Below are 21,529 nucleotides of genomic sequence, written 5' to 3' on the forward strand. Positions count from 1 at the left end.
GTATTCTTTGAGACTAGTATCAGTTTTGCTCTATTTTTATTAAATACAACCCAAAAAATCCGAATTGCTGCTATTTTTTTAAAGATAAGCAGGAAAAGTTTAACTTGCAACTTTTACAGCAGTTTGGACCCTAAACCCCAAATGTATTTTCTATACCTATGTTTCATGGAAGTTTCTTAAAACTATGGCATATTACACTGTAGTTGAAATCTAAGATTCAATATGAAAAGAAGTTTCATATTAAAACTTCTTCAGGAGTTTCATTGCCCATAAACAGCAAAGTAAACAAAATCTCTGAGGCTTTATTCAGTAAAAGGTAACCTAGGCAACATTTTGTGTGTTAATTTTCTATGCCTTTCACAGTTAACCTCTTGCAGAAGCAATTAGGCACACACATTATAAACTGTTCAATTAGCCACTTAATTGCAGCAATGAAAGTCACAATGAAAATTATATATTAAAGTAGTGGAGCCTTTATCAAAGCAACATTAAGGAAAGGAAGTTTTAGTAAGCTGGAAGGAAAACAGAAAGAACCCTACAGAGACAGTTTTCAGTTAGCTGCAAAAAGAATAAAAAGAGCAAGAAAGGAAAAAGGAAAACCTCCAGACACTACTTCAGAAAACTTCTATGGTCCTCAGAATTTCATCAATTTTTAAGCAGTAATTAGCTTGTGGAGAATAAGCAACATATTCACTGAGATCCACATTGTCAGTACTTAATGTTGATGTCTCAAACATATAAATGGACATGTCCAGTTTTGTAGGAAAAGAACTTAACTGAACATAGATGCATATGTGAATTTAACTTCAAGATGGTGATTCCTCGTACATCTTCAGGTACAAGATTTCAAATAAATAACTAAATCAAGAAAATACATTTTTTTTCAAACTAAAACTGGATATCTATTAACTCCATTCTGACCTTGTTTTTAAATACCAAATAGCTCTGAAAGCAAGGACGTGTTTCCTTCTTTCTTCACACAATATGTATAATTTATTGTTCTTTACAGAAACAAGAAAGAATCCAGAGATCGTCAAGCAACACTCACTATCCAAGACAAATCTGCAGACTGATTTTGAAGAAGATCATGTTTATGACACTTTCTTGTGGAAATGGAATGGAGCAGAATACTCACTATTCTCTGTATACTGGCTTAGCATCCTTCCATTTGGATGTCTGGCTTTACCTCAAGGTTTTCCTTTAGAACTTGTTTTGAGTAACAGTAGACCTCAGGTAGGCTCCATATTCAGTAGCTTTGACAACAGTTAAGCAGAATTAGGCCTTACGCCAGAGCCAAGTATGCTGGAGAATTATACAAGGAGTCCTTGACCTCCCTGAGGCAACTGAGGCTGGAGCAGGACATAGCTACTGGGACTTGCAGTGCTCAGAAAAAGAAGCCTCTGCCAGCAGTTCCTCTTCTGTAATCTACCATGTTATTTCCAAGCAAATGCTTCTGCATAGACATGGAAGGAACACGGAGAAGTTCAGGACAAAGGGTTTAGTTATACTCTCACATGAAAATGAGATGACAATGTTCTGGGCAACGCCAGGGACTTGCACTACAACAGTAATGAAGATGAACTGCCCCTTGTGAAGACGGAGGTGTGCAAGTCATTGACTGGTGCAGTGAGATCTAAAGAAGCGAAGCACATGATCTTCTCTAGGTCTTTTACCAGAAGACAATGCAAACTGAGAACCTGTTGAAAGGTGTTTAGCACACCTTCGGCTCAGTGTTTCCATCCCAAACTGATCTCTAACTGAAGCAGGAGCCAGACCTGACAGCATGTGGTAGAGATGGTTACCATCCACATCATTAAAATGCCCATCAGGCACAGATTAATTAAATTACTCTCAAAATTAGAAGTTATTTAATAATTGCTATTATTCATTAGATAAGCTTAAGTGGATTTTTATATATGACTTTTTCATTAAAATTGTAAAAAATAGCCACTTTTTTTTTGGACCTATATATCAGATTATGTAAGTGTAAAGTTATACTTAGATAGATACCAGCAAATCTATTCAAAACTAATGTGACAGCTCCCTCCCAGTCAGTATAGCAATAGCTAAAAAAACCCACCATTCAAAGTGCTGGATTGTATCATTCCTGATACTAAGAAAATTATGTTGTATTATTAACCTAAAGAAAAGTTAGTGAATATTGACAATGAAAGCAGAAGAAATCTCGGTAGTTCTTGCAGTCACTGAATAGATACTTTCATTAACCAAAAGGTGAAAACATACAAGAAAAAAGGTTCTCAAGAACATGCAAATTGCACAGAAGAGTGGTATGAACTTCAGGATCTTACCAAACAGAAAAAATTGAAAAAATGTCAACTTCAAACAAGTAACATCAGTAAGCACTGTTACTTTCTGTTTTTTTTTTTTAACTTTGACAGAAAAGGTCTAAACAAAACACTAAGAAAAAACCACTAAAAATTTATTGCCATAACTCCATTAATTTCTGCAGAAGCAGAAACATGCAAATATAAGTCCAGCTAGCACTGGTTTTGCTCCTTCTAACTTTCAAAGCCCCGCGGACTTTGGGACAGAAACTGCAAAGGGGAGATAATCACACTAAGATGTGATGAAGCCACTACAGAAACTATCTAAGCAGGCATCAGTGAACTTTGATGGTGCCATCAGTGTTTCCTGCACTTTTTGCAGTGCAAATTCCTCCTAATACATCAGCTTTACTGTTAGCTCCTTACTTCCTCCTCTCTCGTTCTGCCCACCTAATCCTCTCCTAATATAACTCCAAACAAAACCGTGAGCCACCATGACAACTGCAACTATTCCATAAGCATAGCCTACTTGTTTATGCCTATTTCAAAAAAGCCCAGTATACAACCTTAGCTGGTTCTGCATGTTCATGTCATTGCTCACGGATAACCCATGTTTCTGCTGCTGTCTACGCTGCAAAAGGTAACCCAATCCTGTCTGTTTTTGCAACAGGTGACAGTGGTGCTAGTTTAGCAGAAACTCCAAGCTATCTCGCCTCCTGTAAAATAACATCATCACACTTCTAAGACATATCTCAGAAAGCATCCTACCAGTTTCCAGTTAACCTCTTAGCATTGATGCACCCGGTCTGTTATTCCCCATATATTTTCCTACCTATTTTGGGGCTAGGAACAGTTTTTAACTCTGATTATACAGTCCCTAGCATAATATCATTCCTGTCCATAACTTGGACTCAGAGGCACTCTTAACCATGTAGGCTATAAATCTAGGTGGGTTTAAAGATTGACAAAATAGTCCTATCTGATCAGATGAAATTTCATCTAGCTTGGTATCCAGAAGAAAAAGCTTCTGGAATGAACCTTTAAAAGATGAAATTTTAAAGCTGCCTTTGCCATAGCGTGACATCCTTGGCATTGAGCAGTTTGGGGGCTAACTACACACATTACACTTAAATCAGTGGGAAAGTAGGCATGATTTCTTCTAAGTTCTTCTTCACTGTGGTTTCAAGAGAGGAGAGAGGTGAAGGGTCCTGTCTAGCAGGATGCCAACCTTTGCAATGTTTTAATTGGGATTCTGGATGGTGACATAACTTGAAACTCTCCGTGGTGAATATCTGTTTCTCTCCTGAAGGAAGCAATCTTTCTACATGAGGAATATCAGCAGTACTTCTAATCATTAATCATCTTAGTGGGCAGCTGCTTCTTTCACTGCTACCTTCAAGAAATGTTTTTCCCCAGTATCTGTTGAGATTAATATACACTGCTTCCACAAATAGTTTCTTCACATAACGGTAATGCAGAACTTTTACCACAGGCTGTCAAACACAATGTTAACCTGCCAGCATTGCTAGTTTCAGTGAATTACTTCTTTCGGTATAATTTAATCACTTTGTTCATGTACTTGTCTTCAGATTATGTTATGCAAAATCCAGTTTCACCTTCAGATGTTTTTCTTATGTGCACTATAATCAAACCCAATATTTTTATAGCTTCCACTATCACAAAAGATTAAAAAAGGTGCTGAATAAACATAAATCTCAGCATTTGCAGAGAAAAACAGATTAAATTACAATACCTTGTACATAGATAACTCTTCTTATGTGAAAGTCTAAAGCACTTTTCAGTGGTAGATGTCATTATCTATTGCATTCATAAAGCAAAAAACCACAGGCCATCAATGCCTGCAAGCACGACGTGTCAGTGTTTCCACCTTTGGAACTGCTGCACTCAGGATCAGATCCAAAAATGCTATCATGTGTCAGTGTGAGACAGAGAACAGACCCTCTCCTCAAAAGCCACTAAGAAGTCTCTATAGCAAAATCCTGTCCCACTTTTTCTTGTTCTATTCAACAAGCCTGACTCTATAAGCAATTTACATTATTTCCTCTCTAAAAAACACCTCATCCAAGAGGAACATTTGTGTTATGTTAAATTCTGCATTGTATATGTTAAATGATGCACATTTGCTTTTCTATTTCACTTAAGATGTCAAAAGTTCTCAGTCTAGTTACAGTAACTGTATTCTCTGCATTTTGTTTTTTTCTGCATTAATATGGCAGCACACAATTCCTGACCACAGTAATTAATTTGTCAAAAGTGTTGATGATACATCTATTTTTAAGGGTTTATCTATTTAAAAAAAAAAATCATTTCACAAGATTTAGGGGTATCTTGTTCGAACTTATAAAGAGTGAATTCAGCAAGTTTATGGTGTCTTTCTTAGCAAAAAACTCCATTTCAGAAAAAGATTTTATGTGTCAGTTTCACTGAAATACTCTGGAATCACGTGCTGAAGCTGCATTAGCACCTAACATAGGAGAAAATTGCATTCCAGGCTTTGAAGAGGTTACAGCAAACCCCATAAAGTCCCAGGGATGTGGAAGGGGGACATTCATTGTTCACAGGACAGCTGACAAATAATCAAAAAAAAGGGTCAAATGCAGTTCTCTGTCTTGTGTTTTTTTTTCTTTTGATAAATACACTCAGGAGTTGTAGGTCAGTTTCATGATTCAGCCTGGCTCAAATAATGAAACCTTAGGCTTGGCAAATATCAGCGTTAATTTCTGACCTGGATAAAGAATAAATACAAACCTCAGGCTTGGAGTGGAGCAGGTTTCATGCACAGATTAAAACTGAAAAAGCCTCTCCAATATATGCAGCACAAAAAACCTAATTATAAAAAGTTTTCCTTGACATACGTAAAAGGTTTGGACGACTGTTTAAAGAGACCCATCCTTACTGGTCATACACTCTCAAGCAAGTAATTGGGTTTCATGCATTTTCACAGAAATGTGTCAGAGAATGAGTAGCCTGATACTGACAAGAAATCTAAACTTCCAGTGATTCAGCTCTCCTTTTCATTTCTTTAATTATGATATCAGATTGCCATACACTAACCAGCTGAAGAATGGCAAAGCTGGAAAAGAAGACCATATCAAATGAGATGAAAAGAAGCATAAAGATGATGAATTCCCACTCACTGCAAACAGAACAGCATATTTGATCAATAATACAGTTCTCCCCTTTTTTTTTAGTAATTATCAAATATGAACATTCAGCTTTATAATGGAGCAGGTCATATAAGCAGTCTGAGGCTTGAACATAGGAGCTATCAAGTCTAGACATGATCTTTTAAGAGAGAGGCATATTTCATCATTCACTATGCCAGGGTTTGAGTTTGTTTCACAAAAGGTTATAAACTCATGCAGCATCAGAAGAAGTGACTATTAAAAAGCAGAAGAAATCAAGTGTCCAATACATTTCAAGCTTTTAATTTCACTTTCACTGGTCCTTGGTACATATGAAATAATTTTGTTCTAAGAAATATGCTGCTGAAAATCCCCGTTGTAACCACCCACGTCAGAAATAATTCCAAGTATGTATTTGATTCTTCTGCCTAAAGCCTCTGCCACAAATACAATCTAACTATCAAATCAAGTCAAGGGATTATAGTCTTAGTAAGATAAATCCCATGGATTCACATGCACCAGCTCATGTATAATAGTGTAACACAGATAGAGCTATAGTGACTGTGTTTAATTTCTGCAAAATATTTAAAGGAAAGGTTGGTAAACTATTTTTAAATTACTTTTGCTTTAGAAAGGCTTCTTCTAATCAGAGAAATATAAAGAACACAACATTGAGATAAAGCATTTATGTTATGATTATGCTGTAAAGTTGAACTAAAGCCAGAAGTCTAAAAATATATCAATCTAGCAAAATAATTTTAGTTTAATGGATGGGGAAAAAAAGGTAAATGTCTAAAGAATATGTTTAAAATCAAGATACTATTCTAACTCCTAATAATACCATTAAAGTTGCTCTGAGAATTATAATAATCTATGAGATTATAGTGTTAAAACATGAGTACCACAAAGAATGAAAATATTCCTTTAATCTCCAAGAACTGTTCAAATTTGAAAATTTGTCCTTCAAAAATCCTAAAAAAACAGGGTTACTGCTATAGATATAATTGCCACACACTCTTGGGATTTCTGTTGTGGGTTTTTTTTTTTAATGGAGATATTCTCTCAGGAGACCAATTAGTCTCGTACTTGGAAGAAAATCTTTAAAAATTGCTAAACACTGAAAACATACTTGCAGTTACAAGTTATGCTACTTGTTATTAGAAATCCATAACTCATCTTAGAAGTAAAAAAACCCAAAGAGTCTGCCTTTTTTTTTTTTAACTAAAATTCAGCAGCAATACAAGACTGCATTTTTATTTTTGGCATATTGTGATAAATACATAGGTTCAGAGAAAATAGCATTGTTCATTTCTCTATTACAGAGAGAAAAAAACAACATATGCATGCATTAGCATTTACGTATGTTGTAATAACACAGGGAATAAGTATCTAGTCTACTGCACTTTGTAGGATGCATTTTCCACAACTGTAAGGAGCAGTGACTCCATTACCATTGGACAACATCCTATTGTTTTCTTCTTTCAGCAACAGCAAAGAGAGACAACAAGGAGTTAACGTAATCTGGATACATCTTTAAAATCATATTTGTTTGCACGCAAAAAGTTTATGTGTGTGTGCATGCATGTGTAAAATCCTAGTTCAATTTTTCTAGTGAAGTTTTAGGCAAAACCATCCAAATCTTTTTCCTTTATTTATGCCTGTATCTGTAGAAAAGTAAAGATCCTGAATTTCAAAACTGTTGTTGCCAATTGTGTTTAGAGATTGCAGAATATCATGACACACGTGCAATGTGACAGCAGAATTTTTTCCTATGACTTATTTATATAAAAGTACTATCAGGAACAATTGACAAAGAAGAAAAGCCTTTTTGAACAGCCTACCTTAACAATTGTATTTGTGACTGTTTTAGTACATCTTAGACACTTTTTTTTTTTACTGCAGTAATGTTTGAATTATCTTCCATGAATAATGACAAGAATGGCAACACTGCAGTTGATATTTCTTTGAATTTGTATATCAGCCAAGTGCGTTTGTCTGTATTCCTGCTCTGTCTCTTAGTCTTCAGGGAAGAACATACAAGCAATTTTTACCTGCTGATGTATTTCTGCATTTCAAGTGATCTCTTGATTTCTTTAATTATGCATTGTCTATACTCTCAACCTGCTCTGTCAGCAATAAGAAGAGTATAGCGAATCTTTTTACGTACTGCTCACAGTCTTTTAAAGAACTATGCAAAGTAAGCTTTCAGACCTTTAAAATGCTCAGTGCGCCCTGCCACAAAGGAAAGGTTAAAATAAAATCTATGACAATGCACAGCTAGAAACAGAAAACTGAAAAAAAAAAATGCTTTTGGAAGTTTTTCCTTCAGTTGGTCTGGCCTTTTTACATAAGCTACGGGAAGTAGTTTGCAAAATTCCTCTTTTTTTTTTTTTACAATAGGAGTAAAGGATAATGGAAAGGAGGCGATAATTGCAAAGAGGCAAATGTATCATTTTTCAGACCATCTGTGAATGGATAGTTGACTATCCTGCAAAACAAAAATTGGCAGGATGCACACCAGTCAACAAAAAACATCTGAACAAAACGTCCATCTCGTAAGCAGCTTCCAGACCGTTTATGATTGGGCCACAAATCAAGCAAAAAAATAGTAGCATAAACAAATATTAATTATGCAAGCGACACTTATGCTCGGCGCGGGGGGAGGAAAGGAAAAAACCCACCAAAAAAATCCTCCCAAAACTTCTCTCCCCCCACACGCACATCACTGCGTGCACCAAATGTGAGGAAGATAATAGGGAATCTAAACAAACCTGCCCTCATTATGAACTCAGACCTTTTGGTCAAACTCCCTACTTGCAACCTCAACATATTAGGGGTGTTTTCCAGCCTGCAGTGGTCACAGCTTCCTTACAGCTTCTCTCGTCCTCAACTTCGGGGAGCAGAGGGAAATACAACCTAAGAGCTTGCCACAGCTCAGCTGAACCACCAGAAAACACATATTCAACACATCCCATCCAATCAATCACAGCAGAATTGTGGTGACCCATTTGGGGAGGGCAGGAATAGGGACTGTACTAGTCTCCTTTCTTAGATAAAGAAGGAATTTTTCTCTCAGTGCCAGTTTGCTTGCACATGTCTATGAAACTGAGAGTTCTCCCTACAGCTGCTCAGGACTTGGTGCAATAGGCCAGGAAACAGGCAGCTCAGGAAATGTCCAGTGCAAATTCTTTTTTCCTGAGTAGTCACCTTCTTGAATAAACTAGAATAAAAAATTCATTTAAGAGAGAGGAACACATAAAAAAAGGGGGATCCTGAATTTCTGCTAATGTGAAAAAAAAAAAAAATTAATCATTTTCCTCTGGCTCTTAATTCCCAAGAGCAGGGATCACTTGAGACAAAACTGACCTTAGTCTTTAAGTCATTGTTTTAATTTGAAGTTATTGCTCTAAGAAAACTGCAAGGGGAGATTCTACTCAATTATCTAAAATTGCTAAGCAACAATTTTGCTAAATTCAAAGGGCTCCTAATTCAGGAACAAAAATAGAAGTCTATTCAAATGCACGACAGAGTAGGTGAATATTCTGAGGAAAGGAATAACATTCAGGGTTATTGAATTAGAAGGTATATTCCAAACAAATTAGTTTTAATCTCTATTTTCATTTCGCTACTGATTTCCCAACAAAATATCTTCCGGCAAGAGAAAACATACACAAATGTCTCATAAAAGCAGCCTAGTGAATGAGTGTTAAAAATGCAGCCTGGAACAGAAAGGAAGTTTCCACTCTGCTGGGGCATAGTCATCAGCCCCCGTTGACCCCACACATCACACACATGGAGCTCCCCAGCCAGCCCAGTGGGTTGGTTGCAACGTTAGCACTGGCAACCTCTACTTTGGTAAAGACATCTGGGCAACTCCTGACAACCCTCCAGCCACCAGGAAGGAAAGCTGGTTGGTCTACACCAGTGATTATATTTCACACAACCTTTTTTGATGGAGAACAAAAATGAGTACTTCCCACCTCAAGTTTTTTAATCGAAATGAGGAACTCCAAGGAAGTTCAGTGTTCAGGTCTCAATGCTTCTCAAACCTCCCTGAATCTGCACAAACTGCTCTGGAAATCTCATTAAAACATGTTCCCAAGAGGGAACTAGTACTCACTTTCCCAGTTCCTCCCTAGAGCCATTAGCTAAACAAAAATGACACGTAAAAAAACTTGGTTGTCCTGCATAAAGGATCAGGGGAGGATAACAACGACTCTTTTCCTTCTTGGAACTAAGCATCTTAGATCCCTGGCAGAAAGGGGGGACTGGAGAGGGTCACAACCCAAGCAAGATTGATAAGCATGCCTGAAATTATTTCACTGATTTGATGATATTCCATATCTCTGAAAGGATACTAGATACCCACAAATTCAATCTTGAAGTTCCATGTGGGAACCCATGACCTGAAGAAGTACAGTTAAAAATCGACCCAGTTGTGCCAATTTACTCCTTTGAAGAGTAGTCCCGCTGCGATAAACTGCACATTCAAAAGGACGCAATTCTTTGCATCTTGATTATTGACTGGGATATAACCATCACAAATTTTTTCTTTCAGGTCTGGATTCATAAGGAAAAAGTTTAACAAATCTTTCCCAGTACAGGGAATGAGATGTTATAACCCAGAAAATTACTAGAGTGCAAAATTACTGTAACTATTACTAATAACAATGTTTATGGAATCATACTGAATATCAACTAGAAAAAGACACACATTTTCTGGTTTTGCATTAGACATGGATACTTATGTACAAAGACAGAAAGAAATATATACCTTTCCAAAGGTTAGCTTGTAACCACTGACATAATTTGAAGCATTTAGTACAGCACAACACAGAAGTGCATTACCCAGCTATCCACATAATGTAGAATCCATCCCGACATCCCCATCAGATACTGCTGGCCTTTCATGTAACGTTCATCACAGCAAGGAAAGCTCTCTCTCCCTGCCCTCTCACAATGGAAAAAAGAATTAATTTCCCTTACTAACCTCGCTTAATTCTAATCTTTACCTAATTCTACTGCCTAGTCCAAAATTTCTGTCTCAGGAAACATAATGTAATGCCACATTATTATTCCTCTGTTCAGAATTAGGGAAATACTCCCAGTATAGTACAGATGATATCCTTGAACGAGGAACTATGTACTTGCATCAATCTGTGTGAAAGATGGTGAGAAAATACCATATCTGATTAAAGCATAATGTATGTTTCTACCTGCTTTTCCATTTCAGGGATCAATGGGAGTTTACGCCTTCATTATTTTGCATGGTGCATCTCCAAGTCACATTATTCAGCTTAAGTGCTGAATGCACCAGGCAACAGTAGGTACAGCTACAGTGCTTCCTCCTGCCACAATCAAACATACACAGACACACGGACACACAAATGCGAACATAGGATCTGATCTCCCTTGTATCATTTGGCATAAGCTGTGCCATTCTGTTACTCCAATTAGTGCTTATGCCAGAACAAACAAAACAAAAATACTGTAATACTGGGAGCTGGCAAGTACTTTGAATGACTGCAGAATAGCACCACTGGTCACAAACTAAAATAAGCTAAGCAGCTCTCGCTAAAAGCTTTTGTAAAACTTTCTCATGCTAATTTCAGCATTTAGAAATAAGTGGTCAGTCTTAACCAATCTGTGCTTCATTTATCAGAATGGAAGGGCTAATCTTGATCCCTGTGAAACATGAATTATTACTTTTAGCTATTTTTTATTCACCTTATACTGTGACAGTAATCAAGCAGGAATAAAGTGTGTCATGCTGAGAGCTCACAGGACTCATCTGGCTCAACTTCAGTGCTTACACAGCTGTCAAGAGATACAACATTCTGGAAACCACAGCTGTAATATACAATAGTCTATTTATATTTGTTATTGCTGTTACAGTTAGGGTATGTTATGGCAGAGAAACTCCTACAGCACTTCTGAGGAGATAAGGACTTTCCATATTCATTTCAGTGGCTCCTGAAGTTGACACTTTCACATCAATCACTGGCTTTTAAAGTTGACACTTTTGCATCAGTATTTCCAGAATGTTTATCCTCAACCACCTTCCAGAGGTTTGGCAGCTTTAGATCAGAAGTGGTCAAAGAAAGCACAGAAAAGGTCTACAATGTTTTATCTCAGGCAGTGATCATCAATACAAAAATATCCAAGTCAAAATAAATCAGGCATTTATACTGTAAAAGGATCACACACTTCTCTCTGAACATCTTTTCCATTGTTAATGTTTAACTAACACAAATAAGTAATGCACTAATGCATAACTGATTACCAGTGGAAAGTAGCATATAACTAAGATTTTACACAAAGTATAAGATCAGGAAAGGAACTTGACCCCTCCACAGACAGTGACATGACTGCAGGACCATCAATCCAGAACTCACAGTCTGTATTAGATCCATTGCCAACAGTGGAAACTACACAGCGGCAATGGGTGGAAGTGGCACCAGGAGGTACTTTCAATGCCTGGGCATGTTGAATTGCTTTGAAGGAAGATACTGCTTGCATTGAGCAGCTGCAGCTAGCAGATTAATGAAGCAGGTTTTGTGCTTGCTTTGTTGAGAATCAGCTGCAGCTGCAAAGGACTGTCTGATCACTTCTGCAGACAGATTGTTGGAGCTATGGAAAAGCAGATGATAACAGAAAATGGTCTGGTAAACAAGCTGATCAGTTTTGCTGGACTAAAACCAAGAGCAATTTAGATTAAGATTGCTTCTCCGAACCACCAGAGTGGATTTGTGAAAAGAGACACAGCGGTTTGTAGTTTCCCTGCAAAAGAAAGGATTTGAAGACTGACTGACTGAGAGATCTTTTGAAGTGTTCTTTGGTAGGGTACAAGCTGCAAAGTACAGAAGCTTTAGGAAAAATTCTCTCTCCTGAATAATACTCAGGCAAATAACTCAATTCAAAGGTGATTTAGCACCAGAGATATGTGCAGACAAATAATTGAAGGGACAGTATATAAGTAATTCATTTTTATGTAGATGCTTCAAAGCTTCAAGCTGTTATTTTAATTGCTCTTTTAAATCACCAAAATCAGAGAGAATAAAACCATCTTTCCTCCTTGCTAGCATGGGGCAGATTTTACTATGTGTAAATCATATCTGTCAGAGATACTCCCCCAAAGACTCTTTTTTCCCTACTTCTTTCTCACTCTCTCCTCTTTCACATGTGTTTTAAAAAACAAATGCTTATACTAAAGAAGCCAGGCCCTCCTGCCAGCCACAAGCTTCCATCCCACTCCCATCCTCTCCCATAATATGTCACCTTGTTCTCGTGAAAAATGGTACATTCCCTACAGCGTGGATCAGCACGCTGTAGGAGGAGGAAGGCAGCTTTGAAGCTGACGTACCCAGCTCAAAATCAGATGAGAGAGCTGTTGAAATAAAGCTGCTATGTTCATGAAGCAGCAACCCGTTTGTTTGGGTTTAAGTATTTGCTGCTTGCCTAACATTTATTTTCCATGTTGGGAGATTTTTGGTCTCTAGTCTGAGGAAGAAATAAGCTTCTCAAAGCTCTTTCAGTAATCTGCTAAGAATATAAAAAAAAAATAAAGAGTATGCAAGATTAATTTACATCTTGAATTAAAGTTTTTGTCAAAACAATTTCCTTGAAGCTCGTGTTCAGTAGAACTCTTTCAAAATAAAATGAGCAATTTAACATTAACTATTTTTCTTTAAGTTATGTTAGACATTCTTAGTAGAGAAGAAATTTGTACATTTGCTAAGCTTACGTAAGTACTTTTTACTTTATTCATTACTTACAAAAACAACACAGCATTATTTTGCTAATTTGGCTTAATCCATACAACTATCCAGAGATTTTAAGTAAAGCTTGAATCTCTTCTAGTGACACAGAGCACCTTCATAGTTTATGAGTATTAGTTAACAAGTACGAGGACCTGCACACAGAGCAAGCAGCTTCAGTAAATGAACACCAAAAGATGTTTTTCTTTAAAGATCAGTGTGTGATATCTTACTGATCCTGAAATAGTGCTCTGATTCTGTGCACACCAGACATAAATAAAAAAGAGAAGAAAGTAATAACATGTTTGAAAGAATTATACAAAGATAAACCAGGGAAATTTGCAAGTTCCTCAATCCACAGATAAAAGAAATACTTTTCCATATAAATTGCTTTTATATAGTGCTAGGACTTGTGTGGGTGCTGTATAGATTATACTGCTGTTACTTAATTCCTGCAACATCTGTAGGATTTTTGCAGCAAAACTACAAATGATTGGTGAGTATTTTTGCAGGAGGTTCCTCTCCCACATTACAGTCTCACTCCTTTTTTTGACAGTGGCTGTGTGACAGACTCTCAGAGAAGAGGAGGAAATCACTCCTGAAGAGACATGGGGCTTACTGCAGCTCCCTGGAGTTCTACTTAAGGACTACCTAACTCTCATTGCAAAGCTAAAAGAAGAGATTAACAGGACATTCATTAGGATGAGACCATTAGCTTTAAATGTTTTGTAGGAACTTTTCCATATTACAAGACAGACAATGGAACACAGCTGTTAAATAACCTCTGTGTTACTTTTGGAAGCTGTCATTGATTCAAGGAGAAATCAAGAACCAATTCTCTAGAAGTATATGAATGGGGGGAGAGAAACAGCTCATGTAACTGATGCCTCTGAGCAGGCATATGTTTGTGATTGCTCAGGGCTGATGTACCACTCTGAGAAGTACGTAGGTGAACAGAAGTGCTATGAGCAATGACAATGCGTCACAAGAAGGGAGATAGTAATTCAAAATAAATAAAGAATATGTGTCCCTGTATCAACAATTTGAATTTATACTAGTTTGCACCCAGTCATAAAAACTGGGTATCTTTCACGGTTCTGGAAAAGGATGCTTGCATAACTGTTTTCTTCCCTTGCTGAAGAATGAGCTTTATTGCCATGCAAGAAAGCTGTAGAAGACTGCAGAATAAAGATGATTTGACTTGTCCATTTCTATGATAGAATGTGCTAGTATTATTATACTAATTTTTACAAATTCAGAAAAGAATGAAGGTGTGCGGCAACCTATTAATGGTGACAGAACACTACAACTGCAGCAAGCCAGGAGCCATCCAGCCATCCTTCATATCCCTCAAAAGAGAAAGGACATGAAAAAGACACAACATGCTCTATTTATCCTTACTGTGCATATTACCATTCATGCAGGCACCAAGCTGTGCACCTGGGGTGCCTTATTTAACTTTATGTACTTTCAGTTCCTATTTCTGTTTATCTTTATCATGCTGTTAAAATAAACAAGCAATATGCAAATTTTGTGAAAAAGAAGAGATGAAACCATGTTTAAGATATGTAGAGATTAATATTTAACTGGATAGATGGACTAAACAATAGGACAGGGAGTACAGCTTGGCATCATGAAAGCAGCTACCTGTCAAGTAACTGAAATTAATGGCAACAAAATCAGTAAATTAAAAAAACAACTACTGAAGGGCATAAGTATCTGAACCATCCAGGTTCAGAGAAACATTCCATATACTGCAGGAAGCCCTGCGTGCTGTAGAGCAATACTGTGGTGCCCAGCACCTCCTTTTCAGCAGCTCATAAACTAGTGCAGCACATGGTGTGGTAGGGCAACCCTAGCATGAGCTGTTCTTAAGGCCCTGCTAGCCCTATATGTGCACCTCATATGCACCCAGATAACAAATGAACCCAACAGATGAGGGTACCCCGAAAACACTATCAAGGTCCCTGAAGCACAGCACCCATCTGCACACAGTGGGGATGGAGCAGACTGAAAACATTGCCAACGTGCACGGCACTCAGGCTGCATCCATAGGGGAATGTGCATCAATATCTAAAGCAGACCAAAGTACTGAAAAGTGTTTCAACTTTGGCTTTCCATCAAGCCACTTGCAGTCATGAAGCCTGCAGACAAAACCAACATAGTCAGTGGTCCCCCAGCTGCTTATCATAAGAAAAACAAATCCATCATACACCCTAGGAGAACTGTTCAGAGCTTTGCTTGATGATCAGTATATAAACTTATCATTGCACAGTGACAGCAATTATAAAATGTTATGGCCAGCACTCTCCACAGGAGATGATTAAATATTCTTTATGTCTGGTTCTGGTAGAGTGTGTGACTATAGGGGTTTCTGATGAGTCTGTTAACTTGCTTGCCTCAATGAATCCCTGAACAGTCAGAACTGGAAGATGGAAAGTTGAGAAGAGCTAAGAGATCATACCATGGGAAAACAAAACAAAATGGCCAGGAGTCAGAAGGCTTCAAGGAACAATAAGAACAGAAGACACACAGATGACTCTTACCTCCTAATACTCTCCCACAACCTCCAACTGATTTCAGCTCCTGAACCTGGTCTAGTTTTAGTCTACTAACTACTAATAACTCTCACCTGCAGGTAGCTGTCCACTTTTTGAACTTGGGTCCATGTCTTCCCTTCACAATGTCCCTCACCAGAATCTCACAGGCCTTCTATTTGTTGCACAAAGAACCAAAAACTTGTGTTTGTTTTGAACCTTGGCCTGATGAAATTCATCTGATGCCTCCTAACTCTTGCATCAGAAAAAACAACAAATGCCTACTAACTCTCCCTATGACATCCGTGATTTTGCAGAACTTTCTCATCAACCCTCCAAGTCATCTCTTCTCTAAACTTCAAAAGCACAGAAGCCATTTCATACTTCCACTTATCCTTGACTGGAAACTGGCAACTTTCTCATCCCCTCTCATCCCCTCATCTCTAACAGGACATATCGCAACTGTACACAGCCTTCAATAAGTGTGCAAATTCTGGATTTGTGATTGACTGTGATAGCGTAATGGTCTTATCTGCTTTGTTCTCTGTTCCTTTCCTAATAATTCCTGATGTTTCCTTTACTTTTTTGGCTCCTGCTGAGCACTAAGATCATTTAATGGAACTATCTATTGTAATCCTCAGATCTTAGTCCTGAGCGATAATATCCAGCACAGAGCTCACCCTGTCAGGTGTAGAGATCAGACTGTTTTTCCTTACATGCATCACTTCTTAGTATTTATCAACACTGAATTTCACCTGCCATTCTATTTATGTTCCATGTAGGAGTATATTAAATGTCATACATCACAATGTCTGCAGCAGTGAGGCCAAGGATCAACTGAAAAAAGAAAAAAAGCCATAAATCTCATTCACTACTCAGACATGATTCACTGATGGATCATGTCCATCCTATGCAGTGAATGAAAGAGGAGTCCACTGGGGAAATAAGGTGTTATTTAAAACACCCACGTAATTATGATAACACATCCATGAGGAAGAAATAAAATTATTTGAATTACCCAAATTTGAACTGCATGACTCTGAAGCTTTAATAACATCTCTATCATGATTAATTGCATTAAGTTACAAACAGATGATTCAGCTGTTTAAGCTGTGGTTTGTAGCCTTAAATTTTCATAATTAATACAAGTGGACAGCCTTGCTCCAGCTTAGTCTCCTGAGACTCCCCACCACACACTTTTCTCGTTGGATTTGCTACAGAACCTTCTGATTGTTCTTCCATCACCCAGAAGAATGATCTTTTATGCAGAACTAGCATGAACAGCAACAACTTAAACAGCAGTTACAGAAAGTACTTAAGAATATTAGGGATGTTGCTTTTTCCTTTTTCAACATCCCCATGCTTTGATATTCCTTTTATTGATTGCATACATGTAGTTTTTATTTTCTCTCATACTTCAATACTATGAATACTGAAAAATGCTGCTTTCAACAATATAAAAGCAGCAATTTTTAATTGAATTGGTCCTAGTGGGAAAACCCAGTATTTTTTACTTTTACCTCATTTTTTGAACAATTTGTACACATAGTGGAATTAATTCATAAAGCAAAATGTGTCACTGATTCCTTAGCAATATCTGATTCCACAGACAGAGGATATTCGTATTTTTCAAAAAAATACTAAATACATGCTTGTGACAGGTTAATAAAGTTCCTAAAACTCAACATTACTCTCTTGTGATCATCTGAAGATCACAGGAAGTACACAAGAGTAATAGAAGCACTGATCCATGTTTATCCAGAAATTATTTTCTCATCATGATGCCTACTCACTCACTACGTGAATGACCACAACTTTAGACACAGTGGACACAAAACCCACTGAAATCAATGGTGATGATTTACTGATTTGCATAGAATTTCATGAGTGATTTTGAGATTAGGATCTTGAAACAGTTTGTTGTCATTCCAAAAGTTATGATGGAAAAGAGGCAGGTGTTAAGTTACAGTTGGACTACACTTTGTCATACATAATCAAAATGAGCTGTGGGTTTGAGTGTGTCAATGCAAAGCGAAAATTATTTTGTGGACTTTAAAAGTGCTGCTTTTTATCTGTAACAAAACCTAGGACAGGACTCAGTTAGTGGAAGATATTAATATGTCAAAGGGTACACAGCAAGAAAGCAAGCAAATTCAAAACTTAAATCAAGTATTTTAAGTTGCACTAAATACCTTCAGTCAATAGACAACATAGGTGCTTTCCAAGGAATACACAGTACACACTTGCAATAATTTAGTTAAGTATAACTGCTCTTATGTATACCAACCTTGGACATAAAAAGGCTCATTTGCAAAATAAAATCTTAAATTGTAAATGAATACAAAAAATAAAAATAATAAAGATATGATCTATATGTTTAGCAGATTACATATATGTAAAATATTAATCTTTCAGTACTAGGCTGGACTAGAAATATTAAGGACAGAATACAAGAATTCAACTAATAGATAATGAACTGAAAATGTGCAGTGATAAATATAATTCTGATGTAAGTCAGCAAGAAAAGCTCTCATTGGTTTATATTATGATAGTTCAAAATCTCACTGAATAGTTTGGCAATTTGTTAGAGTCCACAAAACAAAGGCACAAAGCTCACACAAGCTTCTTGAAGGTATGTGGTATACTATGCAGTCCTCATTTGTTAGGTTTCATGTTTTGTTCTAAAAGATATTTCTGAATATCAGAAATATATCATCCTTTCCTTCTTTCAAGCAGACATGATGATAGTTGCTGGCAACTCCCCAGGACAGGGTGGTATATAAACAGCCTAAAAGATGATTTTACTCTTTGGTGACATAAACTGCTTCATCAGGTAGAATTTCCAAACTGCCACAGCAGGAAATGCAACAGGGTAGATGTACCTGAACAGTCTGTCTTAAGTTGTTTTAGTCTTTCTTATGGGTCAATTTCACTTTCAATTAAATTAGTTACATCACAAATACTTTCATATTGGCCATAATATAACACACATAACTGGAAGCCAAGGCTCCAATTAACTATGGGTGCTGTACTGCAATGTCCACACAAAGGGCAGGATTCCAGGCTCACAACACCAGCAGATTAAAGTAACAAATCAGTGGCTATTTAGAATTCAGATAAGTATGTTACTGAGAAGTATCTCCCTTTCGAGATCTAGGTATTTATTATTGTTATGCCTCTTTTGTACATCACATTTCTCTCACCTGGTGGACTCCCATGCCCTGCTGCAGCTGTAGCAATAGCAAAAGCAGAAGCAGGAGAAACTGAACAGTAGCTGTTGTCACCAGTTTGAACTGGAAAGGGAACACACAGAGAAAAGTTAACTACTACATACTTGTCCTATTTTTCAAGTTAAGCAACAATAATACTTAAAATCTTCACTAATGTTTATGCTTTGTAAACATTTTATATTTTCATTGACAGAGGACTTTATATTAAGGGAAATAAAAATATCATAATAATATTTGTGATTTAAGTTTTATTTCCAGGTCGGTATAATTAATGTTGCTATGGAAAAAATTGTCTAAGACACTGCCAAGGTGAGGAATAAGGAGTAACCAAACAGAAAAAGAAAAAAAATTACAAAACCAACGGTGTAGAAAATTAATGTAAACAAAAAATGATGTTAGAGAACTAAGTATATTAACTAACTTCCAATAACTAAATTAATATATTTTCCCAGGTTACTGCCTAGAATAAGTAGACTTTTGCACAATTTATCAAACTTTATCTACAGGGAGTGCTGTGAACACTGCTTCTGACTAGTACTCAGATAATAAGGTTTCCAACTCCCAAATCTTGCCATCTCACCATAAACGTGCCCAATAACAGAAGACTACTATTGGTTTAAAATTAAGCTGTCTCAGCAATTATTAACAGTTGAGAAGACTCTGCTCTGTTTTTGTTGTTTTAATCCCAGGCATGAAATAACTGCCTGGAAATCTGGCTTGTGTGAGATGGCAGCATTTTCATGGACGTAGCTCACAGCTCTGCTAATGATTTCAAAGAGCCATGTGAGAGCTATTTGAGGAGCGCCAGCTCTCACTTTTCCTCTTCAATTGAGCAGTTTATTCAAATTTTGGAACGAATAATATGACACCATCTGTAAATGTTCAGTGTTATACAAAGAAACAGACACAGTCACTCCTCGTTGACAATAATGGGTGTTGTGTATTTCACGATTACATATGGTGCCCAAAATATGTCCCCTTAGTAGCTGAAAAAAAATCTGTCAGAGTCTTGAGAATGTTGTAAGAATATGACCGATTCAGTATTAGTCTTGAACTTGGGCACATCCTGCTCGAGCTATTTAAGAACATTGCATCATACCAAAATCCCAATATGCTTCCAAGTTTCTTGTTATTACTATACAAATTAACCAGTGTAATTCATGTTGCAATGGCTTTTTTTTTAATATCTGAGAAATAAGGAAAATCAAGCAAAACACGTTATTCGAACATTTTTCTTCTCTAGTATCTTGCAAAGGTTACAGCTACAGTATTTGAACTCTTTAAAGCGACTGACAGAGGCAAGAAACATCAGGTTCTTACCTCCTGGCTGACGATAGCGGAGATGACGTGGTGTCGAAGGGGATCTACATGGGGAAGGCTCTGAGGTATCCATTGCTGAGCTGCTTTCAGGAATTGCCCGATCCACTGACACAGATTCTAGAACTGCTGTTTTAAAAGAGAATAAATGTTAATACTGGGATGATCATTCATAATTTAGAACTCTTTAATGTATATATTATATTGTATTATATTATATTGTATTGTATTATATTATATTTTATAAACTATAAATGTTCTTTGAAAATATCAAGAGGCCATAGGGAACTATGGTATGAGGCTTTACGATATGCTTTTTTAAAGCACAGACTGTAGTCAGATTAGTTTGTCTTAGATATGAAGTGCCTCTGCAGAGATTATGGAGTATGTGGGTGATTCAGGACTCTCAAACACCAAAAGATAGAAAGTCTGCAAATGATCAACTTTGAACAATCTGAACTGTATGGCATTGATAAAAAAGAACATGTACATCAAAGGTGCTTCACTGAAAGATAATGTTTAAAAAACAGCCATTAATTAATAGTACTTAATACCAGTGTTTCAATATGAACCTAATACTACTAAATACATCTAACACAAAGCTGTTTACATTTGATCTGTGGTTTATAGTTGTTTTAAACAGTACTGCTACTTGAAACTTTTGCATTAACAAGACTCAGCCATAATTATCCTCTGGATGGAGTTAAAGGACTGGGAAAGTTTTGTACCAACAACATGGCCACACAAAAGCTCATAAATAAAGCCCTTGGTGAAAACCAGCAAGTTGTCAGTTTTAAAACTAGCTTGGCTAAGACGGCACTTTAAGTCAGCAGAATATGCAGTGAAATGCACATGTAATAAGGACACTTGAACTCATATTCTTTGTATGAGCTACGGAAAATAATCCTTCTTGGATAACTCTGTGTAATCAAAAACTGCACTGGAGAGCAGATTATTCTATGGACGAGTTCTTCTATCAGAAGAATAAAAAAGGAATGGCAGAAATACTACTTCCAAAATGAGGGAAAACAAGCAGATAAAATTTATCCTGTATTTGATATGAATGACAACTGTGCCTGCAGCATAAGTGTTGTATATATAAAACTATATCTAAAGACAAACGTTGGGAAAAAAACCCTTTGAAAGCAAACCACAACTTTGAGAGTGGGTGAAGAAGGTGGAAATTCCAGCATATAAACAGACAACATTCAAGGAGAACAACAACCACCATAATATTATGTCCTGGGGAACAGAATT

At 36.9% G+C, this 21,529-nt stretch overlaps 1 protein-coding gene across 4 annotated transcripts in view; it reads right to left on the bottom strand.

Annotated features, from left to right (window-relative positions):
- Positions 1-21,529, bottom strand: part of RASGRF2 (Ras protein specific guanine nucleotide releasing factor 2) — a 133,662-nt gene that overhangs the window by 33,005 nt on the left and 79,128 nt on the right. For 3 of the 4 annotated variants that reach the window (XM_075740233.1, XM_075740230.1, XM_075740232.1), the window contains exons 16-17: positions 20,276-20,401; positions 18,929-19,018 (exon numbers count right to left, since the gene is read on the bottom strand). In XM_075740233.1, the coding sequence (XP_075596348.1) occupies positions 18,929-19,018; positions 20,276-20,401 (216 nt within the window). The remainder of the gene's footprint in view (positions 1-18,928; positions 19,019-20,275; positions 20,402-21,529) is intronic. The other variant, XM_075740231.1, reaches the window with a different exon arrangement.

The sequence above is a fragment of the Balearica regulorum genome, chromosome Z (genome assembly GCF_011004875.1).
Source record: "Balearica regulorum gibbericeps isolate bBalReg1 chromosome Z, bBalReg1.pri, whole genome shotgun sequence".
NCBI lineage: Eukaryota > Metazoa > Chordata > Aves > Gruiformes > Gruidae > Balearica > Balearica regulorum.